Genomic DNA, 25,211 nt, shown 5'->3' on the forward strand with positions numbered 1-25,211 from the left:
TATTTTCCCAATTTTAGCCCTGCAGGGCATTATGGTGTGCTTCCTCACAGGAAGCGTGCATATGTACAGAGCGGCTCCAGCTGCCGTCCTTTGTTGTGCCATATGGCTCTCTTTTTTTCCCCCTTCCTTTTTGTTTTTTATATATTTCGTGGGGTGCTTGGTCCCACCAGGCCTCTTATTTTTTGGGGGCAGATGGGGTGCCCAACCCTGGCTGCTCCGGCCAGCTCCCCACCTGGCCGCCAGTCTCCCTTGCTGCCGGTGCTGGAGATGACAGCTCTTCTCCCCTGCCCGCTCCTGCAGGCAAGGTGTGCTTTCTCTGTGGTGGCTGCCCAATCCCCCAGACTTTAGCACGGGGAGCAGAGAAGGCCCACCATTGCTGGGAGCAGTACGTCGGTGCTCCCCCTTCACCATCCTGGTTCTGGGGCCTGAAGTTGGGATACCGGGCCCCCTTCTGGTTTCTCAGGAGCACGCGATGGCGCTCCCCCAGGTTCTCCTAGGTGGCGGTAGCCCGGAGATGGGGGGCCCCAGTCCCCAGTGTATAAACCAGTCAAAGGAGTCTGTATATTTAGGGTGGAGAGACCTGAAGTAGTGAGGGTACTGGGTTGTATAAACGTCCGAAGGAGAACAACCAGCGACCTGGGAGATAGGTTTTAGACCTGTCTAGTGTGAAGGAATCAGTGCTAAGGCACTGAACTCTTGCCAGTGCGAGTGTGGTGGGCATGGTGTTGCATGACCCAGGGTAAGGATACATCTGGATCTGCTCAGTCCATTTAGGCCTAGATGCATCCAACCTAGAACCAGGAGGGTTCATAGTGCTGCTCTGTAGGGAGAGGTGGCCTTATGGTTAAGTAAGGTCTTGGGACGGCCAGTGTAACATATCTGGGATAAGCAGACAACTGGTGAGTGGTCTCTCTTGTCAGAATCCCTTGTCACTTTTTAACCCTGACTAGGCAAGAATGCCCATGTGTGCTGGCTAATTCTTCCCCATAGGATTCAGCTGATGGCGGCATCTGTAATGAAATGGGTTCTGCTAATGCAATCCGTCCGAATTTTTCACTTTTTGATCACCAAGTTTTGGGGATTTTTACTGTACGTGAGCCTAATAACGGACGACTACAAGCGGTAAATGGGATGTGCGTGTTTACCGCCAGTGTCCGACTTTTAAGATGAGGCTCCCCCGATGCAGTAAGGATAAGGGGCACTTGGCTGGTTACACATGAACATGTGTTCACATGTGTGTGCACACTTGTGAGGGCTGCACATGTGAGGAACCCTCTGAGGCCCACCTGGATTAAGGACTCCAACTGTAGTTGATCCCAGAACCAGTGGGTCTCTCCCAAGGACCAGGGAAGCTGGTCCCTCTGAGGTACAGTTGGGAGAACAACTGGACTTTTACACCCAGGAGGAAATAAGCACCAGAGGAAAACAAAGAGTAAAGGCTGGCACGAGAAGTCGGTGGAACCAGCTCCCTACAAAGTGTTCCGCCTTGCAGGCCAGGAGGCGTAATGAAAAGGCTCTGGGTGGCTAGGGGAGGGGGTCGGGACCACATCTTTGGGGTCTCATAACATAAAGGCGAGGAGGAGAAGGGGCCTGGGATCCCAACTCTGTGCCCCAACATAGAAGAGGAGAAAGGGGGAGTGCTGCCGTGCTGCCACCCGCAGTGGTGGGCCTGCCCCACTCTTCGTGCCCGTGTTTGGGGGGAGTAGGCGGCCACCATTGAAGAAGAGCTCCCACTGGACCAGGCAGCAGAGAAGAGCTGCTGGCTCCCATGGCAGCCGTGGACAAAGCTGACCAGGCACAGAACCAGATGGGGAACCGGACAAGCAGCTGGGGGTGGACCCACTCCCCCCCCAGCTGCCCCAAACAAAAAAAGGCATGTGTGTGCCCGGGTGGGACAGGACACCCCCAGGGAAATAAAAAAGGTAAAGAAAAGGAAAGCAAAGAGGCTACATGGCAACATCAAAACAATGCGGCTGAGGTCGCTAATTATTTATGCACATTCCTGGGAGAGAGTACCCCATAATGCCCGGTGGAGTTTGTTGAGCCAAAAGTTTCTAGCAACGTGATGGCTCCAGGATAGCAGGGGTACCACCAATTCTTAAAAAGAGTGTAGGGGGGCTGCAGGAGGGCAGCAGATCTCCCCAAAGAAAAGTTACCTAAGTGCTAACCCTAAGTTGAGAGGGTCTAAGCAAAGATTCCTAACCTAGGAATTCCCTTGAGTTTCTTTTTAGTAATCTCAAGGCTGGTGCTTTAGCTCTAAAGCTGTCAGTGCATAGTCTCTTGGGGATGAGTCTAAGGCTGCAGAGTATGTGGCCTGTAGGTTGTTAAAAAACACAGACATGGTGTATGTTTGAAAAATGCTTAATTAGTGTTTTCACAATGGTTTGAACAATTCTTTGTTTAGAAGTATTATTCACAAGGTTTTTAGCAATGCTTTATTTAAAGAGGTTAGTTACCATGCATTATTTAAAAGTGTGGCTAATGTGGATTGTGATGCATTGTCCTGAAATGTTGCAATGCTTTATTAATGATGTGAGCAAATGATTGAAATGCTTGATTGCTCATAATAAATACAGAGGGATATTGATTACTAAATTCAGCGATGGAATGAAGAGTTATTATGACGTGATTCTGGTCTTTAAGTAGTACATTAACCTGATGTAAAGTGAAACCCCCCTATATGGTTGCGTACTGTACTGTACATCAAGGGGGTGGGGGGGGGGGGTATTCCTATGATTTTTTGGGTCATGATCCTTTACGGGTCACATGTAATGTCACCAAAGATATTTCCAACAGCCTTACATATATTTTTTAATTACTGGGTAGTATTTGGTAGTCTGTGCATAATAAATGTATGTTTCCTTTCGTAAAGAGAAAGCATTTACTGGACAATCATTTATTGAGTGTTATTATTGCGTGCCAGTGAGTGGTGATTACTAGCCCACAAAATCCCAATTGAGTAGGCTTGGACTGCGCTCTGCTTCCCTACCCTGAGTCTCAAGAACTGCAATGGGGTGTTTGATTCCCAGAGAAGGGGGGAATGTGCACCCATTACTTGTGCAGGCCACACAACTAATGGTCCGTTTCCTCACAGCAATCATGTGCTCACCTTATCATGAATAAAGCATTGCAGCCTGTGACGGGGTAGGGGATAGCGGTGCCACAAACACCCCTGACTGTCACTGTCCAGCACTTGATTGCGCTAAAAACCGTTCTCTCACCACGCAGGCATCTGAGGGACCTTCCCGGCTGGACAACTGGGCTCCGTACAATCACCTCGATTGGACGATAGAGGATGAGCACCATACCTTTAAGACAGGGTTTCCCTGCGTGGAAGCCCCTCCCCCGGATGACGTCTTCATCGGCGGGACTTCAAAGGAGAGTCCGAGAAGAGAGACGACGGACGGCGTTTCCCCGGAGGTCGAGAGAGAGCTAAGGAGACTGGAGGAGCAGGAGTCGGTGAGAAGGAGACTGGAGGAGCAGGAGTCGGTGAGAAGGAGACTGGAGGAGCGGGAGTCGGAGAGAAGGAGAGCGGAGGAGCGTGAGGCGGACTTCGGAACATCGGAGGAGCACGAGCCCGAGCGGAAGGGAGCGGAGACGACGGAGCTGGAGTGGAGGAGACGGGCTGACCTCGGAGGCCGGACGGAAGGCGGAAGATCCCACCTCGACGTGACAGCTACGAGGGGAGAAACCTACAAGCCAGGAGGCCAACGTATCCGTGAGGCGCCCTGCCACGTTCCCGGGGGAGGAGCGTGGCTGGAGCAGGTACGAGCGAAAGTTGCGGGGTGGGTGGGGAAGGGAAAACGTTCCTGATTAAAGCCGCCTGTAGACTGTTCAGCTCCGATCAGACCACAGCACCTTCCCCTGAGCACTTAGGCATGCAACGACTATTCCCCAACACTTGGTCCCTCACTCCTGGCCCTAAACTCACCACAGTACCCAGCGTTTGTCTGACACCTGCTTTCCTTTATCTTTTGGGGCGGATACACCGGAGAGACCAGACCAGGACCACCCTTCCAAGCCACCGCCAAGACCCGGGAAGACATCCAACGAAAACACCTACCCCAGGCAGCTGTCCCGAAGTGGGAACGAAGTACGGTGTAAACTGTTGAATAAAAACTTACTAGAACCTCCTAAAGCCTGAGCCTGCGTATCTGTCACCTGAACCCACTACACTGGTGTCAGAAGTGGGATTTACCATCACAAGGTCCATCTGGATGGAAAAGATGGACGCCCTAATCCAGCACCTCGTCCAGGGACAGGAGAAATTGGAATGGGCAATCCAACGACAGATGACGTCAGCACAGGCAGACCGGGACCTGTTCCAAAACACCATAACAGCTCAATTGGACAGTATACAGAAGACCAGCTCAGTCCCTACCCTACCGGTACCCATAGACCGCCGGCCCCTGTCTATCCCTAACCCCTCAGGTATTTCCTTGCAGAAATACGTCCATGGTGAAGACCCCGACGTCTTTCTTATGAACTTCGAGAGGGCCGCCAGAGCATTGGGGTGGCCGGAGGACAAGTGGCCCCATTTTTTGGCTCCCCTATTGACCGGAGAAGCCCAGTTTGCTTACCAGCTAGCCAACCCCTCGGGTCTAGTCCCATATCCTACCATTAAGACAATTATACTTAACCATCTGGGGCTTGATGGTGAGGCCTACCGGATCCGCTTCCGGAAAGAACGAGGGATACCGGGAGAGAACCCCAAAACTCTGATCATCAGGCTCAAGATGGCCGCCGACAAATGGCTGAAGCCGTCGACTAGTACAATGGAGGACGTGATGACTAAAATATATCTAGAACAGTTCATGGAGGCTTTGCCGTACGCCAGTCAGAGATGGTTGAAGCAACATTCCGGATTAACGTTAGATGAGGCCATAGAAATGGCCGCCAACTATGCAAGAGCCCAACCCAAGTCCCTGGGATGGGAGGGAGAAAAGGGGCAAAAGGGAGTCAATCTCGGAAAAGGAGACAAGAAGCAGAGAAGCATTGTTGAACCCCCTAGACCCCGGCCCATGCGGATGGAGGGTCCCCCTCCGGTCCGAGGGCCCCAGTGCTTCGATTGTGGGGACTGGGGTCATATAGCCAGGCTCTGCCCGAGGAAGCGGTCCACTGAGGAGCCGATGGAAGTAGGATACTTGCCACGGTCCGTACTGTACTCAGCCGAGATGGGGAGCTCATTCTACGTGAGTTTGCAGTTGAACGGGAGGACAGTGAGAGCCTTGTTAGATTCAGGCTGTCGACAGTCGGTGGTACAGGACCATCTCATACACCCACACCAGTATTTACCAGGCGCAGTGGTCCACATCCGTTGTGTACACGGGGACGTGAGACCGTATCCCCTTGCCCAGATAACTATACACCCCGTGAACAAAAGCCCCTGTACAGTGAGAGTGGGGGTGGTGAAGTCCCTTCCCGAGGAGATGCTGTTGGGGGTGGACAACCCAGAGTTTATGGCACTGTTTTCAGGGTCTATGGCTACAGCCCCTTTAGAGAGCAGGTTCGACAGGGCTGCTCTCCTGTCCCCAGAACCATGGGTTTTGGACCGCAGTTTTCGGTTCGCGCAGGCTAATGATACCACCCTATTTAACGCCTGGGAGAGCGCCCATGTGACCCAAAACCAGGAGGTTAAAAAGTTTCCCCGTTTTTTTATTAAAAATGAGTTACTGTATCGGGAGGGGGCAGAGGGAGGGACTCCCCAGCTGTTAGTCCCCGTTTCTTTCCGAGAACAGGTCCTTTTCTTTGCCCATGCACACCTTACAGCAGGGCATAGCGGAAAGGAGAAAACAACAGAGACCATAACGAGGTTCTTCTACTGGCCAGGGATATACAAAGATGTTCAGAACTACTGCATGAAGTGCGAGATATGCCAAAGGAAAAACACACACCGCCCCGCTGCGGCCCCGTTACGACCTCTACCCATAATCGGAAGACCATTCGAGAGAGTGGGAATGGATCTGATTGGACCCCTGCCGAAATCAGCGAAAGGACACCTATACGCCCTCGTGGTGGTTGATTATGCCACAAGATTCATCGAGGCCTTTCCTTTACGCACCCCGACTACAATGCATGTCGCGGAGAAAATGGTGGAGTTGTTCTCTCGCGTGGGATTTCCTAAAGAGATCTTAACGGACCAAGGTACGCCCTTCACCTCCAAACTGATGAAAGAAGTATGCAAAACCTTGGATATACACCACCTACGTACCTCTGTATATCATCCGCAGACAGACGGTCTGGTCGAGAGATATAACCAAAGCCTAAAGGGAACACTAAAGAAAATGCTCACGGCTGAGGGCCAGGAGTGGGACCGTCTGTTACCCCTAGCGCTGTACGTCTTAAGGGCACAAAAACAAAGCAGTTTGGGCTGTTCAGCTTTTGAATTGTTGTACGGGCGACAACCTCGCTCTTTATTGGAGATAACCAAAGACGTGTGGGAGTCCGAAGAAGACCGAGAACAGAGATCCCTTCTTGACTACACCCAACGACTCAGGTCCAAGTTAGGAAAACTACAGGCCCTAGCCTGCTCCAATTTGGAACAGCAGCAGACGAAACAGAAACGGTACTACGATCAGGGGACGAAACTCCGGAGGTTACAAAAGGGGGACTGGGCTCTACTCCTCCTGCCATCGATCGCCAACAAGAACAAAAACGAGTGGGTGGATCCCTATGAAGTCCGGGAGACTATCGGGGATACGACCTATAGATTGCAGGTATCCCCCACAAAACTCCAATCATATCACATAAACATGCTGAAGAAGTGGATAGGACCCCCACCGACAAATGCCCAGTTCCTTATACCCACGGGTCAGAATACTGATTCCAAGATTACAGAACTTGTGGTGAACAAAGAGATCTCCACGCAACAGAGGAAAGAACTCATGGAGACGCTGCAACCGTTTAAAGACATTTTTTCCGATTTACCAGGGAGAACCACGTTGGTGGAACACGTCATTGAGACCCAACCAGGAAAAATTGTGAAACAACGACCATACCGGATACCTGCGGCCCGACGAGAAGCCATAAGACGGGAGGTCTATGACATGCTGCAATTGGGCGTCATCCAGCCATCAAGGAGCGAGTGGGCATCACCTATTGTGATGGTGCCCAAACCAGACGGATCACGGCGTTTCTGCATGGACTTCCGCGCATTAAACGCCATTTCGACATTTGATGCTTATCCCATTCCACGGGTGGACGAATTGATCGAGAAACTTGGGGACGCGGTATTCATCACCACACTTGACCTAACGAAGGGGTATTGGCAGGTGCCCCTCCGAGAAAGCGACAAGAAGAAGACCGCATTTATCACAGAGGAGGGACTGTACGAGTTCACCGTCCTTCCCTTCGGTCTACATGGGGCACCTGCCACCTTTCAACGCCTCATGAACGCCATCCTGAGTCCCTACACGGCCTTCTGTTCCGCATATCTTGACGATATCGTCATACACAGTAGAACCTGGCAGGAACACCTACAACACGTGGATACCGTCTTAACCGCCCTGAAGAAAGCAGGCTTACATGTGAACGCCAAGAAGTCCAGGGCGGCGTTCCACCGCGTGAACTATCTGGGTTTCGTACTGGGAGACGGGACAATAACCCCACAAACGGAAAAGGTGAAAGCCATTGATGGGACCCCCTTCCCACAGTCTAAAAGAGAACTGCGGGCATTCCTGGGACTTATAGGGTATTACAGACGGTTTATACCTAAATTTGCCGACATAGCAGCCCCTCTTACTGATCTGCTCCAGAAAAGCGCAAAACCACGAGACCTGGTACACCCCTCCCTGGAGGCAGTACAAGCCTTCACGACCCTAAAGACAGCCATAACCACACAACCAATTCTAGCGTCCCCAGAATTTTCTAAGACCTTCATCCTGGCCACGGTTGACTCCGAATTGGGTCTCGGGGCTGTTCTATCACAGGAGGGGGCGGACGGGTTGGAACATCCAGTACTCTTTGTTAGCCGCAAGCTCTTCCCTAGGGAAACCAAGTATCCCACGGTAGAAAGAGAGTGTCTGGCCATCAAGTGGGCCGTTGACAAGTTACACTACTATTTAGAGGGCAAGCCATTCCTGTTATATACAGATCATGCGCCTCTGCGCTGGATGTACCAGAACCGTAGCTCCAACCCACGCATACTGCGCTGGTTCTTGTCTTTACAACCATACGCATTCACAGTGAAACATAGAAAAGGGAAGGACAACGGCAACGCCGATTTCTTGTCACGGGTCTTTCCTCTCCCCGATCGGGAGACGCCAGGGGGGGAGGTGTGTGACGGGGTAGGGGATAGCGGTGCCACAAACACCCCTGACTGTCACTGTCCAGCACTTGATTGCGCTAAAAACCCTTCTCTCACCACGCAGGCATCTGAGGGACCTTCCCGGCTGGACAACTGGGCTCCGTACAATCACCTCGATTGGACGATAGAGGATGAGCACCATACCTTTAAGACAGGGTTTCCCTGCGTGGAAGCCCCTCCCCCGGATGACGTCTTCATCGGCGGGACTTCAAAGGAGAGTCCGAGAAGAGAGACGACGGACGGCGTTTCCCCGGAGGTCGAGAGAGAGCTAAGGAGACTGGAGGAGCAGGAGTCGGTGAGAAGGAGACTGGAGGAGCAGGAGTCGGTGAGAAGGAGACTGGAGGAGCGGGAGTCGGAGAGAAGGAGAGCGGAGGAGCGTGAGGCAGACTTCGGAACATCGGAGGAGCACGAGCCCGAGCGGAAGGGAGCGGAGACGACGGAGCTGGAGTGGAGGAGACGGGCTGACCTCGGAGGCCGGACGGAAGGCGGAAGATCCCACCTCGACGTGACAGCTACGAGGGGAGAAACCTACAAGCCAGGAGGCCAACGTATCCGTGAGGCGCCCTGCCACGTTCCCGGGGGAGGAGCGTGGCTGGAGCAGGTACGAGGGAAAGTTGCGGGGTGGGTGGGGAAGGGAAAACGTTCCTGATTAAAGCCGCCTGTAGACTGTTCAGCTCCGATCAGACCACAGCACCTTCCCCTGAGCACTTAGGCACGCAACGACTATTCCCCAACACTTGGTCCCTCACTCCTGGCCCTAAACTCACCACAGTACCCAGCGTTTGTCTGACACCTGCTTTCCTTTATCTTTTGGGGCGGATACACCGGAGAGACCAGACCAGGACCACCCTTCCAAGCCACCGCCAAGACCCGGGAAGACATCCAACGAAAACACCTACCCCAGGCAGCTGTCCCGAAGTGGGAACGAAGTACGGTGTAAACTGTTGAATAAAAACTTACTAGAACCTCCTAAAGCCTGAGCCTGCGTATCTGTCACCTGAACCCACTACACAGCCTTTCCGTCATATGCATTATTATCAGCATTAACAACACCTTTAAATAAAGCATTGTAAATAATCCTCTTTGAATGAAGCATTGTTTATAACATTGTAAATAATACTCTTAAATAAAGCATTGTTCAAGGCATTGTGAAAACACTTTGAAAATGAAGCTTTTTCAAACATACCATGTGTTTGAGTCTTTTTCAACAAGCTTCTGGCCATATAAACTACAGCCATAGAATCAGCCCGCAGGACATTATGGGACGTTGCCACAGGGCAACGTGCATATTTAATGAGTGGCTCCAGGTGCTGTCTTTTGTTGTGCAGCGCGGCCTTGCTCATCTCTTCCTTTATAGGTCTCGCCTAGTCGCATGTACTGTCTCTCGAGACATACTGTAGCCACTGTATGGGCTTTCAGCACGCCCATCCGTTTTGCTTTTTTCCTTCATGTCCCTTTCAAAATTCCTTTGTCTTTTTTTGGTGAATAATTTACATTCGTCTCTCCATTTGCTATTTTGCTCATGTCTGAAGACTAGCCCTGTTACATGGATCAATTCACTATCGGCCATATAAGTTCGTTTCGACGCACTGCTTTTTCTTTTGCCTGGGCTTGTTTGGCTTCCCGAACGGCCTCAGCCGAGGGCTGCTAATCATATCCTTATCTTGTTTTCCACTACCTTTGGTTTCACAAGCACTTTTTCAGCCTGAGGCTATTTTGTTTTGCATCCTAGAACATTTTTGGTTCATTAGTTCAAATGTTCAAACCTTAAATAATATACTTACTTAATGGATGTGTAGTTTAAGACGGCCGACAGTAGGATCAACACTTTTTCCATTGCGCTTTTGACAGCATGATTATTTGGATATGATTAAAGAGGTAAACATGCTGTTATAGCTCCATTTTATGAAAATGGAAGCAGCTTTAAGTTGCGAGCGCTTTCAACTTTTGATGCTTTCTTTTAGGTTTCAATCATTGGTGAAATAAAACCAATATCAAGGTTTGCCTCCTCGTGCTATCCAAATGTGACGTGTAATGTGAGGTTAGTTAACAATATATCCTGCACGTAAACAGTACAACACCACCTCAGCACCATCTCAGAACCACTGCCGGACCACCTCAGCCCCAGCACCAGCTCAGCACCAGCACAGCACCACCTCAGCATCAGTGCATTTCACTCTTCAAAAACTATCAGAGGGCCAGTCAACCGAGCGTTTATCATAGTACATACCACATAGATAGAGTACAGCAACAAACCAGTAACTTCATGCCCCACAAGAAACTTAATCACGCTGTCTACAAAATCCAACACTGAATCGCACAATCAACATCATGATATACCGACAATCACCACAAATCCGCCAACACAACATTAGCCCACAATACAGTATGGTGCCTCACTACAACACACACCATCCCCCACTGCATCATACCCATCACCTGTAACCAGGCGTGCAATGCCCATTGGACTCAAAGGGCTTCAGCCACTCCCGTCCTGTTTGGCTGCCCGGGATGAGACAGCTTCCCGAGCGCACACACACAGCCGCACCGAGCACTTCACAGGTCTTTAAAAGACCTTTTGCTTGTTAAGGAGGCTTTGATGGTTTTCACCCCTGCTTAGAGCCCCTGCAGCTCCACTCTGCCTTTTGCTTGAAGAATCAGCCCTCCCTGAAATATTTTCTTAGCCCCCCCCCCCCGAAATTTGACTCTAGTTGTGCCTCTGCATGTAACCAGACACTATATAAATACAAAGCAGTAAATGCATCCCCTTACCCAAACATCTGTTGATTTGGACACTGGGACTCTGGGATGGGAAAATGCTGTTTATCGTCATTGTCATTAAGCTGGAATAGGCTACTTGACAAAACATAGAACATCTCACAACATAGCCTGTGAGAAACACATTTGGCTACTTGATTGCCCACAAGATGCTCATATGTCCCTGGAAGCAAACAGCTCTGGAGCAGCTAGAACCTAGGCTATTGGTGACACGTTGAGCACAAAACATGCAGAGCACCTGGAAATGCACAATAAACTATCAAGAATCAAAGAACAAATAAAACTAGGACTGGGACCGCACAGCAGCCTGGGTTAATGGAGAGGGATCGGGAGCTCTAGAGACAAAGTGCGAAAGGAAAAGCGCTGGACGGGCAGCGCCATTCTGGCCATCGTCTTTAATAGCATGAGAGGGGGTCAAACAGGGAGGTACTATTCCACTTCCGGGGTGGCCTCACAGTCGTGTCTGGCAGGGAAGCAGGCTGTCCCAAGCTGATCTGTCAAAACTGCTGGCGTGCCGCGCTCCTGCTCGTTTTAAAGCCACACTTTGCTTCAGAGGCCTTTCTAAGAACTGTATTTCTGGCGGATCCCTGCAAGTCCATCTCATCTTTCAGAATGCAAGAGTTGCTTGAAATGTACCCGAGCGTAAGTGGAGTCTATTTAGAAAACACATTTAAAACACCAAATAACTGAAGTGAATGTTACTGGTGTATTTAAGCTCTGCTCAAGCTATGTTCGCATATGACAGAAAATAGTACCACTACTGAGGTACTGAAAAACCACTGATGTAAACGTTGCACCGTCTTACCCCCTTCACTCTTCGCTCTAACCCTTATATATTGGTGCAGTGTTACTGCACTTCTCTTGCAAATTTATTTTCTTTTACCTCTCTCTTTGTGTTGCTTATACTTACTTAAAACTCAATAAAAACTATATGAAATAAAAATAAAAAAAAATACACATTCAGAATGATCAGTGTGGCACATTTTCTTCGTTTACAGTTCTAACGTTTGCAGTATTCGATCAGCTTCAAATATACATTTAAAAATGTCAGTATACTGTTCCTTGTAAATGAAATACTGGTTTTAGAAAGCTCTTTCAAGGCTGCACTGTTCTTCAAATGAAAAAGGAATTTCGGTAATACCTGAGAACACGTGCACCTATCCGATACCTGCGAGTTTAATTTTCAGAACGTGAAGGCAAATATAAATTGTGATCACTTGTAAAATGTAAGTTACGCTACTGCTTTGGGTGATTGCTACACATTAATGCTATCAATTACCTTTCTGTCATTCAAAGCTTGCTGTGAATATGTTACGACTTGGCTGCTATTTTAATCCTAGTCATGTTATAGATATCGATTTCAACCTAAATCAAGTCCCAGAGCCAGTGTACAATGTGGTGCAGGGCAAAGAAGCAGCGCTTTTGGGAAAAGTTGTTTAATTATGTGGTATCCTGGTTTCATCTAACCAAGAAACAGGATGCCACAGTTCTAGAATATCTGGTAAACTCAAGATAGTTGCTGGAAGTTGCGAAAGGAGACATGCGTCTCCTATTTGCTCTCAATAAAGAAGCTTGCCTGCTACTGTTGTATGTGTGTTCCTACAATTTGGCGACGAGGATGGGATTTATTGCCAAGTAACAGGATGCCACAGTTCTAGAATATCTGGTAAACTCGTGACAGTTGCTGGAAGTTGCGAAGGGAGACAGGCGTCTTCTGCTTGCTCTCAATAAAGAAGAAGCTTACCTGCTACTGTTGTGTGCGTGTTCCTACAAATTACACTCCACCATATGAGTCAAAAACTGCAGCGAATACTATTTAGAAAACACCATCGCAAGAATGTGTACTCACTTTGATTTAATTTTCTTTTAGAAAGTACTCAGCTTAGGGACCAAACTTTAAAAAGAAATGGAGGGCCCATGGTTTTATACACAGAGGATGCTGTGTTGCCCATGCAAACGGTAGGAGACTACAGAATGTGTTTCGTAGTTTTGTCGACTACTCCACTTGCAACAAAACTGAGGTGACTTTAAATAGAGAGCAAACCTATGCGATCAGGAGATCAGACTTCAGTCCAGGAGGTCTGAATTTGTGGCGCAGTTAACAATAACCACAACTGAGTTTCCTCAGACCGTCACTCTGAGTTTGCAGGATTTTGGTGAGGAGATACCAGGTGTAAGGAGTCTCTGATTCCAGTTCGTACCCCTGGAGTAAAATCTAGCAATTGTACATTTTGTTTCAGAATGGGTAATACCCACAACGAGTGTCAGAATCCCACCCATATTTGCTGCCACTAGTAATGAGGACCAGTCTTTGTATTTTTATCCTGCGTGTGTAGCCTAATACTCTTGCATACATTCAGCCAACATGTGTCTATGCTGAAGGTCATTATGATCACATGTACTTGAGCACATATTGTATTAATAATTTGAATCGAACGTGATACAAAGAGCCTAATCCATTCTGTCTGAGTTGAGGCACCTGTATATCCTCAATCAATCTACAACATTTGAAAAGCACAACACTGTCACCCCTAGGGGTATATTGTGGAAATGTGGATTTTCCTGATCAGTTATGTCCCCTATCTTGGACCCCAACGGTTCTATATGCATGTTACAAGTACATGTATGTTCCCTCCAGTTCCAGTTTCTAAGACGCAAACATATGTGTGTCTACCGTCGACATGTTCTCTGTCAGATCCGCCATCTATGGGCTGGATATTCGATTCCTAAGCATGACAGGCCACCGACTTTATATGGCTAAGTTACTCCATTTTTACAGTTCAGGCAAGTAGGCCCGATTCTGTCCTCAAAGCCTTTCCCTGCTCTCAGCCTCTGGCAGCTTCAGCTTGAGCTCGCATCTGTATCCATGAACTTTGTCCTACTCCCTGTGCAGCTAACGGTGCCTGCCTCGGCCAGTTTTCGCCTGTCTGCCAAGAAGTTGTATTTCACCTTCGAATTATCTATTTTGCTCTTCAGCCGATGCATTCCTGTCTAGTGATTTAAGTAAACATTTCCTTTAGCTCACAAGCAAAGGACTCAGCCTTTCCGTCCTCCTGCGAGTGATTCATAGCCCTGTTGCCATGGAAAGTTTTCTGCCCCTCGCATCTCATATAGACACTTAGACGCTTGTACACGCACACACAGTTAGTATAGAATAGATTCTGTCCGAAAGTCTCTTCCTTGTGGATAACATAGTTCTTTAAACATAGGATGTTAGATATGATTTGGGATTAGGTTGACTTGACCCCTCAGACTTTTCGTCTCCATATGTAGAGTTAATGTCAAGTCCCCTTCACCCCCTAGTTGCACGTCAATTATACGTCATACTGCTGCGCGCGCATCTATGCCAAGTATTATCTTATAGATCCACCTATGTCTGATAATCCTAACCAATCATGTTTCTTTTATTCCTTATTACGCCTAGTTTCGATTATGTCACTGTCACGTCATTTTTTCTTATCAAATGTTACGCCTTCTACATTCGTTTCATTGTAATGTACTTATTATAAAAATACATGTCTATCAATAAATTATTGTACTTCACTTCCTGAACCCTCGTGGTGACGGAACCTGAAGGCCGCGACTCGAGTCGGCCATTTTGAATGGAATAAAGCCCATTTAGAAAACCTCTTATACCACGGATTCTGCCTCTTGTTATTTTGAGCTATTTTACTTTATTTAAGATCCCGTATGAAATTCAGTCCGGTATTTTTATTTACCACATAATGGCGCCCGAACAGGGACACTTTCTCATCTCACGCGCCGGCGGTGCGTTGCAGGCCCGGTCTCCTGCCACAGCTGGACGGACCATAAACGCGTACCAGCAGGATTTCCTGTAAGCTCCCTCCGGTCAAGCGGGGGCGACTGAGGCTGCGATCAACCCAGACGAGGCGGTGAGAAGTGCGAAGTATCCCGACCAGAGCCTAGCTGAGAGAGCAAGATCCGAGGTATACAGAGGCCCACCAGGTTTTCCGAAATCCCGACGTCCAGAGGGTCCGATGTCCGCAGTCGTCGAGTCCTGTCCATTCTCTGAGGCCTTCCGTTTCAAGGAGCTACTCGGTGAGTACCATCGCCGGGGAGGCGTGTTGACGCGCACATAGGTTGTGCCGGTCAAGACGGATTTGGGTACACAAATCCGGTCTGCACTGTTTAGCAGTGTATATGTACTGTTTAGCAGTATATCAAGTATTCCGAAGTATTCAGTTATTGTCAAGAATTCAGCGTGGTGATTAGTTAAGCAGACTGTCATCATTGTCGACCATTATTAAATGTTTAATGTTTAATGTTTAAAGTATTCAGAAAATGTCTTGCATATTGTGGTATGAATGATTGTTCATTGTTCACTGTTCATTATTGTGTTTTTCCCGTATTAAGTAAGTTCAAGAGTAAGTATCAGATCAGTTGTCAATATGCCGCTCTTCTCGAAGTTAAGACAGATTACTACCAGAAAAGGGGTGCTTGAAGAAGCAGTTCCTATTCCTCCTAGAGACACTCCAGGGCATTTCATGTACCATAAGCATGGCTTAGATGCCATATTGTTTCTTGATCTATGGGTAGATTATACCAAGGGATTACCAGAAAGTCAAAGGTGGCCCGCAGCGGGAACCTGGGATGCAGAGTGCATCATGAAAGTGGAGGAAGAGTTATGGAAAAGAAAGGTCAGACAGTCACAGAAAGACGCTGTCGAGTTATGGCGTAAAGAATCTCATAGACGAACAGAAAAAGCACGTAGACAAGAAGATAGGAGTAAAGAAAGTTCAAATAAAGTTCAAGAAAATCTATTAATTGAGGAAGGTATCCGAGTGAAATCAGAACAAGTAAATAGGCAAAGGAATGCTCTTATGAATGGTATGTATCCCCTTCTAGCCGAAGGACTGCCTAAGGCTGTTACGGAGGTGCCAAAAGACTTGCCACCCCCATTATTTCCAATTAAGGTACATCCAAAAGGGCATCCCAGAACCGCAGAGGATGTTTTTCTTTCCTCATATCTAGACGACGCAGCCCCCGAGTATGCTAACGCCACACCACATAGACCGTCTGGCGGAGGAGTTCAACGTCAGGATCAGGTATCTGTACCCGTGCAACAGCAAGTCCCGACGCAAGCTTCGGCAAGCACATCTGTTTCCGCATCTGTCTCCGCAGTCGACTCTACAGGGGTATCGACACCCATAGTTGCTGTGTCACGTTCGACGAACCCATTCACACCCGACGCCCCAGATAGGGCCACGGGAGGTGCTAGCAGTACCTTCACACCACCTAGAATAAATAAACTTGTTTTTCAAGAGTCAGCACATTCACGTACACCTAAGTTCGTAAGTGAACGTACGCTTAAGGAACTCCTTGTAAATTGTAGATATGACCCGGTGGTTGGTAAAGAGGACGAAATGGTCCTGGCATCATTACGTATCAGGCGAGCCGCAGAGTATTTAGCAAGGTTACCAGGAATGACTACGCATCTAGATAACATATATCATTTTGTTCAAACAGGACGAGATCCAGGATGTATTAACAGAGCTATGGAATTCCAGAAAGTAGAAATACAGGGGGAACTGTTACGTTTCCTCATAAACTGTGTGATCAGAAATCAAGATCGTCCGGGGGTAGACCCGAATGCAATGCTTACTCTTACAAGATGGAGTCAGAATATATCAGAAGGGAGACACGATAAGCAAAATTGTATAATAGCCATGTGCCGAAAAATCCGTAAAGAAATAGAGCGTATTCATGAAGAAAGATTGGGAACAGACGAGTATGAGCAAGATGAAATGTCCGAATCAGGGAATTCCGCAAGACAGTCAGAGACCATAGCCTATGTAGGCAGAGGAAGATCCTGTGATAATGCTAGATGTTTTTCTGATCCCATACACTCTGTATGCCCAAATAATAACAGAACGTATCCGACGCCTGTAATAAATCTGAAGTCTCCTGAACATTCGTTTCAAGCCGCAGATAAAATACTACGAGAACGAAGGGGTTACCACCTCCTCGATTCTATGGATGAGCAAGAATTAGCCAGATCAGCCGTTCACTGGATCGTTAGTCCTGAAAAATACGGTGATGAGACCGTAGCACACACGTTTCTCAATCTCAGTACAGATGAACAACGTTTAGCTGGAATCTATATGATTCAGCAACTCCTCATATTATATAAGAGCCAACATGCTGACCCTGGTCCTTTACCTGATATATTAACGGAACTACTCACGTACAGATGGAGAGGTTCTAGTAACAAGCTAATTAAAGAGATATTAGTGTCACGTAAACAGTATGTCCTTTTTATAAGTCCGGATTCTCTCTCGCTGCCCCACAAAGAAAGAACGCCGTACTATATGGATAGACAAAATCCTTTACGAGAAGTGCACCCAATAAAAGGCGAAGACAATGAGTTTCACCGTGTATTTGTTTACACACCCATATCAAAAATGGAATTATTAGAAATGAAGAAAGTAGTACCTAGCCATGATAAAGACCCAGCGGGTTTCCACCGAGAAATTAAAGATATGTTACTGATGGGAGAGTACACCTTTCCTGATATTATGACGATATTAAAGGTGCTTTTGCCTGCTGGCATCTATGAAAAACTGAAAGAAAAAGAGTGGGAAGTGGGAGACCAAAAGATAGACTGGACAGCATTAGCAGAGGAAGAAAGGGCCCGAACTGCAGGTTCAGGGCTCGGGGATAAAGTTAAACTGTTACCAGGTTTACTAGTACAGGTACTGCCACGTTTATTAACTACAAAAAAGGAAGATTGGGGTGCAATCACAGCCTGCAAACAAAAACAAGATGAAGACACAAGCGATTATTATGCTCGATTTGAAAAATGTTTTGGTATAAATAGCGGTATAAAAGCAAGTAGTGATTCATATCCACATTTATTTGTGACAAAATTAGTGGAAAATGCATTACCTCCAGTAAAGAATAGAATATTGAAATTCGAGAGTACCTGGCAAAGTAACACTCCGTCGCAAATGCTACAAATGTTACAGTATCATCACAATAGAATTAGGGATGAACAAGAACACGAGCATAGACGCATGAAGGATACAAAAATGAAAATGCTAGTTTCTCAGACAGTACCAGCAGATGGTCACAAAAAGGGTGTGACACATTCTGGTGATTCTGCAGTTCCTGTAAAAGGAACCTGCAATTACTGTAAACAACTAGGCCATTATGTACACGATTGTCCAGTCCTGAAACGTAATATAGCTACAGGTATTGCAAAGGAGAGACCACGATTAGTTAGACAAGATCAGAATGAACAAGGAGCTATGCAGCATGGACAGTCCATGCCAGTTCAGCAACAGTCCATGCCAGCCTCACAGCAACCCATACAGTTTGTGCCAGCTGCACCACCGTTGCCTGCTACTGCCACACAAACTACAACACGACAAATGTATCAGACTGCACAGTATGAATACCCTGAGTATCAGCGTTACGCATGAACCAGCCTAGAGAGGGAAGTTGACTTACCGCTTATCGAGATTCCTGTAGATCAAGAAGGACCTTATGTACATAGTGAATTATTAGGTCAAGATAGAAAATTCTTACTCGATACAGGGGCAAGTCGAACAACCATAAAACGTAGTGAAGTTCCAGGGGCACCCCTCTCAGGCTCTCAAAATGTTTCCCTTGGTTTTTCGGGAAAACCTATTGTTAATGAAGTATCACAGCCTCTACCACTTACGATAGGACCTTTGACACGAACTACAGATTTATTGCTTACTAAATCATGCCCAGAAAATCTGTTAGGAATTAAAACTCTGAAAGCACTAGGAGCCATAATATGTTGTTCTCCGGAAGGAGTAAGGTTGTTTTTGCGTGATTTTAAAGGTCACTATGTGTCTAGAGACATGGATCCCCGACTACAGACTTTACCAGTACATCTATGGGCACAAGGCCCTACGGATGTTGGCTGCATGACCATTACACCCTATCGAGTCACACTGAAAGCAGGAGTGGTACTACCACGAATGCGACAATACAAGTTACCGCATGATGCTGTAGTGGCTTTGCTGAAAATCATTGATGAACTAATTGCCCAAGGAGTAGTTGTAGAAACAGACTCCAATGTATGTAATTCACCGATAATTCCGATTCTTAAACGAACTGATCCTACTGCCCCACCAGTGTACCGATTGGTTATTGATTTGCGTGAACTAAACAAGTGTATTGTACCACAATTCCCTGTGGTCCCTGATATATCATCATTATTGACAGCAATTGATTCCGAAGCAACATTCTTTACTGTAATTGATCTCAAGAATGCCTTTTTCAGCGTCCCAATAGATCCGGAAAGCCAATACTTGTTCGGATTCAGTTTAAATGGGCGCAGTTTTAAATTCTCACGCGCTCCCCAAGGATTTACAGAAAGCCCCAGCATCTATAGCCAAGCACTGAAACGAGAACTCGACAGTATCCACATGCCAGTCAATACTGCACTGCTTCAATATGTCGATGATCTGCTGATCACCGCGAGAAGCGAGCCAGAATGTGAAAAAGCTTCTCTGACAGTTTTACATTTCCTAGCCGACAAGGGGCACAAGGTGTCCCCTTCTAAGCTGCAATTCTGTGTTCAGCGAGTTATTTATCTTGGTCACTCGCTGTCCAAGGAGGGAAGGCAGCTTACACCAGATCGCATCCAGTTAATTGCTAACATGTCAATACCCCAGACACAAAAGGAGGTGCGAGCTTTCATAGGCCTCACTTCATATTGTAGGCAGTGGATCCCTCAGTACGCATTTCTAGCAAAACCACTCATTCAGTTAACCACACAGGAGGCAGCCACATCGACTGTTCTCCCTTGGACTCAGGAACATACACAAGCTTTTGAAAGCCTAAAGGAAGCTTTATGTCAAGCACCTGTTTTAGCAACACCATGTTATAGCAAACATTTTACACTCTTTGTTACAGAACGCGAAGGTACTGCCTTGTCAGTACTCACTCAGGATCAAGCAGGATCACGCAAGCCATGTGCTTATTTTTCCAGTACATTAGATCCCGTAGCTCAGGCTTTGCCTGCATGCCTGAAATCAGTGGCAGCGACAGCTTTAGCAATCAGACAAAGCGATGCCATAGTATTAGGACACCCATTGACAGTACAAGTACCACATGCAGTAGAGGTTCTTGTGAACCGAACACAAACACAACACTTGACCATAGCAAGACTTACCGGTTATGAACTGACATTGTTTCAACCACACATAGAGATCCGACGGTGTAATACATTGAATCCTGCTACACTATTACCTGTAATTGGAACAGATCCACTAGCTCATGATTGTGTTGAAATCATTGAAATAAAGACGAAACCTAGACAAGACTTGACAGACGTTCCATTGTTAGATCCAGACCTGACGTTGTATGTAGACGGATCGTGCATGAGAACAAGTACAGGAGATTTAGTGGCCGCGTATGCAGTCACAACAGACACTGAAGTTATTGAGACACATTGTATAGATACTTTGTCAGCCCAAGCAGCAGAACTTATTGCTCTAACAAAAGCCTGTATTCAAGCCACAAATAAGAAAGTTAATGTATACACTGACTCACGTTATGCATTCGGAGTTGTACACGACTTCGGCGTGCTGTGGCGAGAGAGAGGTTATTTAACCTCCCATGGTGCCCACATTCAGCACGGACCCCTCATTCATGCCTTGTTAGACGCAATACATCTACCCACTGCTATATCGATTATGAAATGTAAAGCACACACGAAGGTTACTGATACCATTTCTCAAGGCAATGATTTAGCTGACAAAACAGCTAAACAGACTGCTCAGAATCGCACATTAGACATGACAAAGCCAATAGTTCAGACACCAACACAGTGTATGACAATTAAGGATCCCGCACTTGACGTAATTGACATACAGACACATGCCACAGCAGAAGAAATAAAGAAGTGGACTGAACTAGGAGGGATCCAGACAGATCAAGGATGGATGACGAAGGAGAAATCTGTATGGTTTCTCCCTGATTCCATGGTTCAAGCCATTATAGCTACAGTTCACAGTCCAGCACATTTAGGAGAGAAGGCTATGCTAGACAGCATTCAGCACATTTGGTTCAACAAACATTTACGAGCAGCAGCTAAACAAAAAGTTCGTACCTGTATGATATGTTGTCAGTTTAATCCAGGAAAGAGTGTTCCCGTAGAGCAGGGTGGATTTCAGCCTCCTGACCATCCTTTTGAAGTCCTCCAGATGGATTATATTCAGATGGAACGTTGTCGAGGATTCAAATATGTTCTCGTAGTTGTCTGCGCTCTCTCCCGTTGGACAGAGGCGTATCCCGTATCAGATTACACTGCCCCGACTACTGCCAAGCAGCTAGTTCGAGAATTCTTCCCACGGTACGGTTTACCACGTGTTGTATATTCAGATAACGGTCAGCCTTTCTCATCCGAATTAATGAAACATGTCTCACTTTTGTTGGGATATCAGTGGAAATTCCACTGTGTCCGACACCCCGAGGCAGCAGGTCTCGTAGAAAGACATAACCAGACACTGAAAATCAGACTGTCCAAAATATGTAGAGAGAAAGGTGTCGACTGGATAGTAGCATTACCAGTTGCACTCTTTTACATGAGAATGGTAGCACACTCTAGAACAGGGCTATCCCCGTATGAGGTGATCTTCGGTAGACCACCGAATATGTGGGGGACGCCTATACCCCGTAAAATAACTGATGTTGACTGTAACATGCTGACAGATTACTTGGCTTCCTTGATGTCTGCACTACAATCTTCTCGTTCACAGGTAGCTGCAGCCTTTCCCGACAACACTGAGGCGAAACCCCATGACGTTGTTCCGGGTAATCTTGTCTTTGTGAGAAATTTCGACAGGAAAAATCAACTGGAGCCCAGGTGGAAAGCACCCAAGTTGGTCCTGTTGACCACAAGAACAGCCGTGAAGATCGAGGGACGCAAAGGGTGGATTCATTCCAGCCATATCAAAAAATTTCATGGACTTCCTCCTGACACAGACAGTACTGCCCGTGTATCTTCCCCCATTGACTCAAAGCTACCTTTGGCTGAGGCCAGTAGCACCGAACTCTATAAACAGAAACTCAGGTCCAGATCTAAACTGTCGGACGATTTGATTGTTTAAGTCCTCTCCAAGGTGAAGCGGTTGAATCTGTCCCGACATGTACCCCTTAGGTCTGAATCACGTAGAGTCCAGAATCATAATGAAACGACATGCTTATTGTAAATTACTGCGTAACCACTGTATTGTGACTTTATTAATTTTGTTTTCCTTGAGTTTTTTAATAGTTACTACAAGTATATTGTTGCATATGTACTATCCTGTTTCTAAACATGTTTTCAATATAACTGATGAACATTCTTTTAGTGACCTACCGCCACATGAATTATCTTATAGACTTGCGCTGCGCAATAACACATTCATTAGTATGTTACATCATTCCCATCAGACTAGTAATGCCACCAATTGTTGGGTGTGTGGCCGACTCCCTCCCTATCAGAATAACAAAGGAGTTCTGCCTTTCTTTCCACATCCATTTACACACAATGGCTCCTGTGGAGCATGGTTTAGTTTATTAAATTCCATAGATCCAGACACAGCAGTTTATCAACAACATTGGATATGGGGAAATCTGAATCTAGTTTTATTCAAAGTCTGTCACCCTAATAAGGAGGGTCATCCCAGTAGAACAGGAACTGATTTAGAAAATGAAGTGTATAAATTAGGTAATTTTACGCCTAATCTTATGATTTTGAATGTCAAATCCGAAGTTGAACTAATTCTGCCCACTATGTCAGTATTTCCAGTTAAGGGTGAATTATGTGTAAGAAAAGTTGGTTCCATACATATGGGCCATAGCCAATGCGTTACTATAGTAGAATATAGTGATCAAGGTAAATCTTCATTTAGAGCTTCTCGCCATTCTTACTTTATATGTGGTCAGACGGCATATATGCGTCTGCCTCTAGATTGGGATGGTACCTGTTACATAGCATTCCTTTTGCCACCTGTTTTCCTAGCTCCCCCTGATTATTATCGAGATGTTCATTTAGTACACAAAAGAGAGCGAAGAGATCTCCCAGTTGTCGATTATACTGAGACGGCATGGGACAAGTATGTAGATTTCAATAAAGGTATCTTTCCCTATATAGGTACCATATCAAATAGTAAGCTGATACGCAGACTCACCAAGACTCTTGAAGCTGTAGTAAACGAGACTATAGCCGCCCTAGGCAATCTGACAGAGGAACAATCAGTGATGAGAATTGTTGTTCTCCAGAATCGTCTTGTCCTTGACGTCATCCTGGCCGATAGGGGCGGAGCTTGCAGGGTCATCGGATCCAGCTGCTGCATATTCATACCAGAAAATTCGCCATCTGTATATAAAGCTATAACACGCCTTCATAAGATTGTAAGCCAGATACACGAAAATCCAGGCACTTGGACGTGGTCCGGGTGGTTTTGGAGTGTGATATCAGCTTGGGGATGGAGAGTTTTATCCTTCCTAGGTATTGGCCTTCTTATGCTCTTCAGTTGTTGTTTATGCCTACAATGTGGACCAGCGATTTGTGGTCTGTGTGCCACATCATGCATTCCATATCACAGTTCTCGTTCAAAATACCGGAAGAAGAAGGAAGAAGAAATGATGCTCCATGAGCAAATCGATGGAATGATGAAGATTGATATCTCTTGAAGGGCAAGTAGGGGACAAGGAGGGAATGTGGAAATGTGGATTTTCCTGATCAGTTATGTCCCCTATCTTGGACCCCAACGGTTCTATATGCATGTTACAAGTACATGTATGTTCCCTCCAGTTCCAGTTTCTAAGACGCAAACATATGTGTGTCTACCGTCGACATGTTCTCTGTCAGATCCGCCATCTATGGGCTGGATATTCGATTCCTAAGCATGACAGGCCACCGACTTTATATGGCTAAGTTACTCCATTTTTACAGTTCAGGCAAGTAGGCCCGATTCTGTCCTCAAAGCCTTTCCCTGCTCTCAGCCTCTGGCAGCTTCAGCTTGAGCTCGCATCTGTATCCATGAACTTTGTCCTACTCCCTGTGCAGCTAACGGTGCCTGCCTCGGCCAGTTTTCGCCTGTCTGCCAAGAAGTTGTATTTCACCTTCGAATTATCTATTTTGCTCTTCAGCCGATGCATTCCTGTCTAGTGATTTAAGTAAACATTTCCTTTAGCTCACAAGCAAAGGACTCAGCCTTTCCGTCCTCCTGCGAGTGATTCATAGCCCTGTTGCCATGGAAAGTTTTCTGCCCCTCGCATCTCATATAGACACTTAGACGCTTGTACACGCACACACAGTTAGTATAGAATAGATTCTGTCCGAAAGTCTCTTCCTTGTGGATAACATAGTTCTTTAAACATAGGATGTTAGATATGATTTGGGATTAGGTTGACTTGACCCCTCAGACTTTTCGTCTCCATATGTAGAGTTAATGTCAAGTCCCCTTCACCCCCTAGTTGCACGTCAATTATACGTCATACTGCTGCGCGCGCATCTATGCCAAGTATTATCTTATAGATCCACCTATGTCTGATAATCCTAACCAATCATGTTTCTTTTATTCCTTATTACGCCTAGTTTCGATTATGTCACTGTCACGTCATTTTTTCTTATCAAATGTTACGCCTTCTACATTCGTTTCATTGTAATGTACTTATTATAAAAATACATGTCTATCAATAAATTATTGTACTTCACTTCCTGAACCCTCGTGGTGACGGAACCTGAAGGCCGCGACTCGAGTCGGCCATTTTGAATGGAATAAAGCCCATTTAGAAAACCTCTTATACCACGGATTCTGCCTCTTGTTATTTTGAGCTATTTTACTTTATTTAAGATCCCGTATGAAATTCAGTCCGGTATTTTTATTTACCACAATATGGGCGCTGTGTCTCCGTCGAAAGGGCCAGGTCTTGAGTCTCTTTCTGAAGTCTGCCAGTGAGAATGTTATTCCAGGTCTTGGCAGCGATGTAGGAGAAGGAGCTGCCACCGCTGCAGCTGTAATGGATACGGGAGGTGCCAGGGTGAGTGAAGAGGAGCGCAGGTGTTAACAGGTTGGTGGAAGGTCAGTCTATGGTTGATGTAGGTAGGTCCTAGGTCATGGAGGGCTTTATAGGTGTG

General features: G+C 46.6%; 3 protein-coding genes across 5 annotated transcripts in view; 2 read left to right on the forward strand and 1 right to left on the reverse strand.

The window, feature by feature from the left end:
* CMSS1 (cms1 ribosomal small subunit homolog) overlaps positions 1-25,211 on the reverse strand; it is a 1,297,886-nt gene that overhangs the window by 290,262 nt on the left and 982,413 nt on the right. The gene's annotated exons all lie outside the window — the stretch shown is intronic.
* FILIP1L (filamin A interacting protein 1 like) overlaps positions 1-25,211 on the forward strand; it is a 946,987-nt gene that overhangs the window by 21,661 nt on the left and 900,115 nt on the right. The window lies entirely within an intron of this gene.
* LOC146805175 (uncharacterized) overlaps positions 1-25,211 on the forward strand; it is a 66,468-nt gene that overhangs the window by 5,341 nt on the left and 35,916 nt on the right. The window contains exons 2-3 of the mRNA XM_085620663.1: positions 3,229-3,765; positions 8,370-8,926. Coding sequence (XP_085476789.1) covers positions 3,229-3,765; positions 8,370-8,926 — 1,094 coding nt within the window. The remainder of the gene's footprint in view (positions 1-3,228; positions 3,766-8,369; positions 8,927-25,211) is intronic.

The sequence above is a fragment of the Triturus cristatus genome, chromosome 8 (genome assembly GCF_964204655.1).
Source record: "Triturus cristatus chromosome 8, aTriCri1.1, whole genome shotgun sequence".
Classification (NCBI taxonomy): domain Eukaryota; kingdom Metazoa; phylum Chordata; class Amphibia; order Caudata; family Salamandridae; genus Triturus; species Triturus cristatus.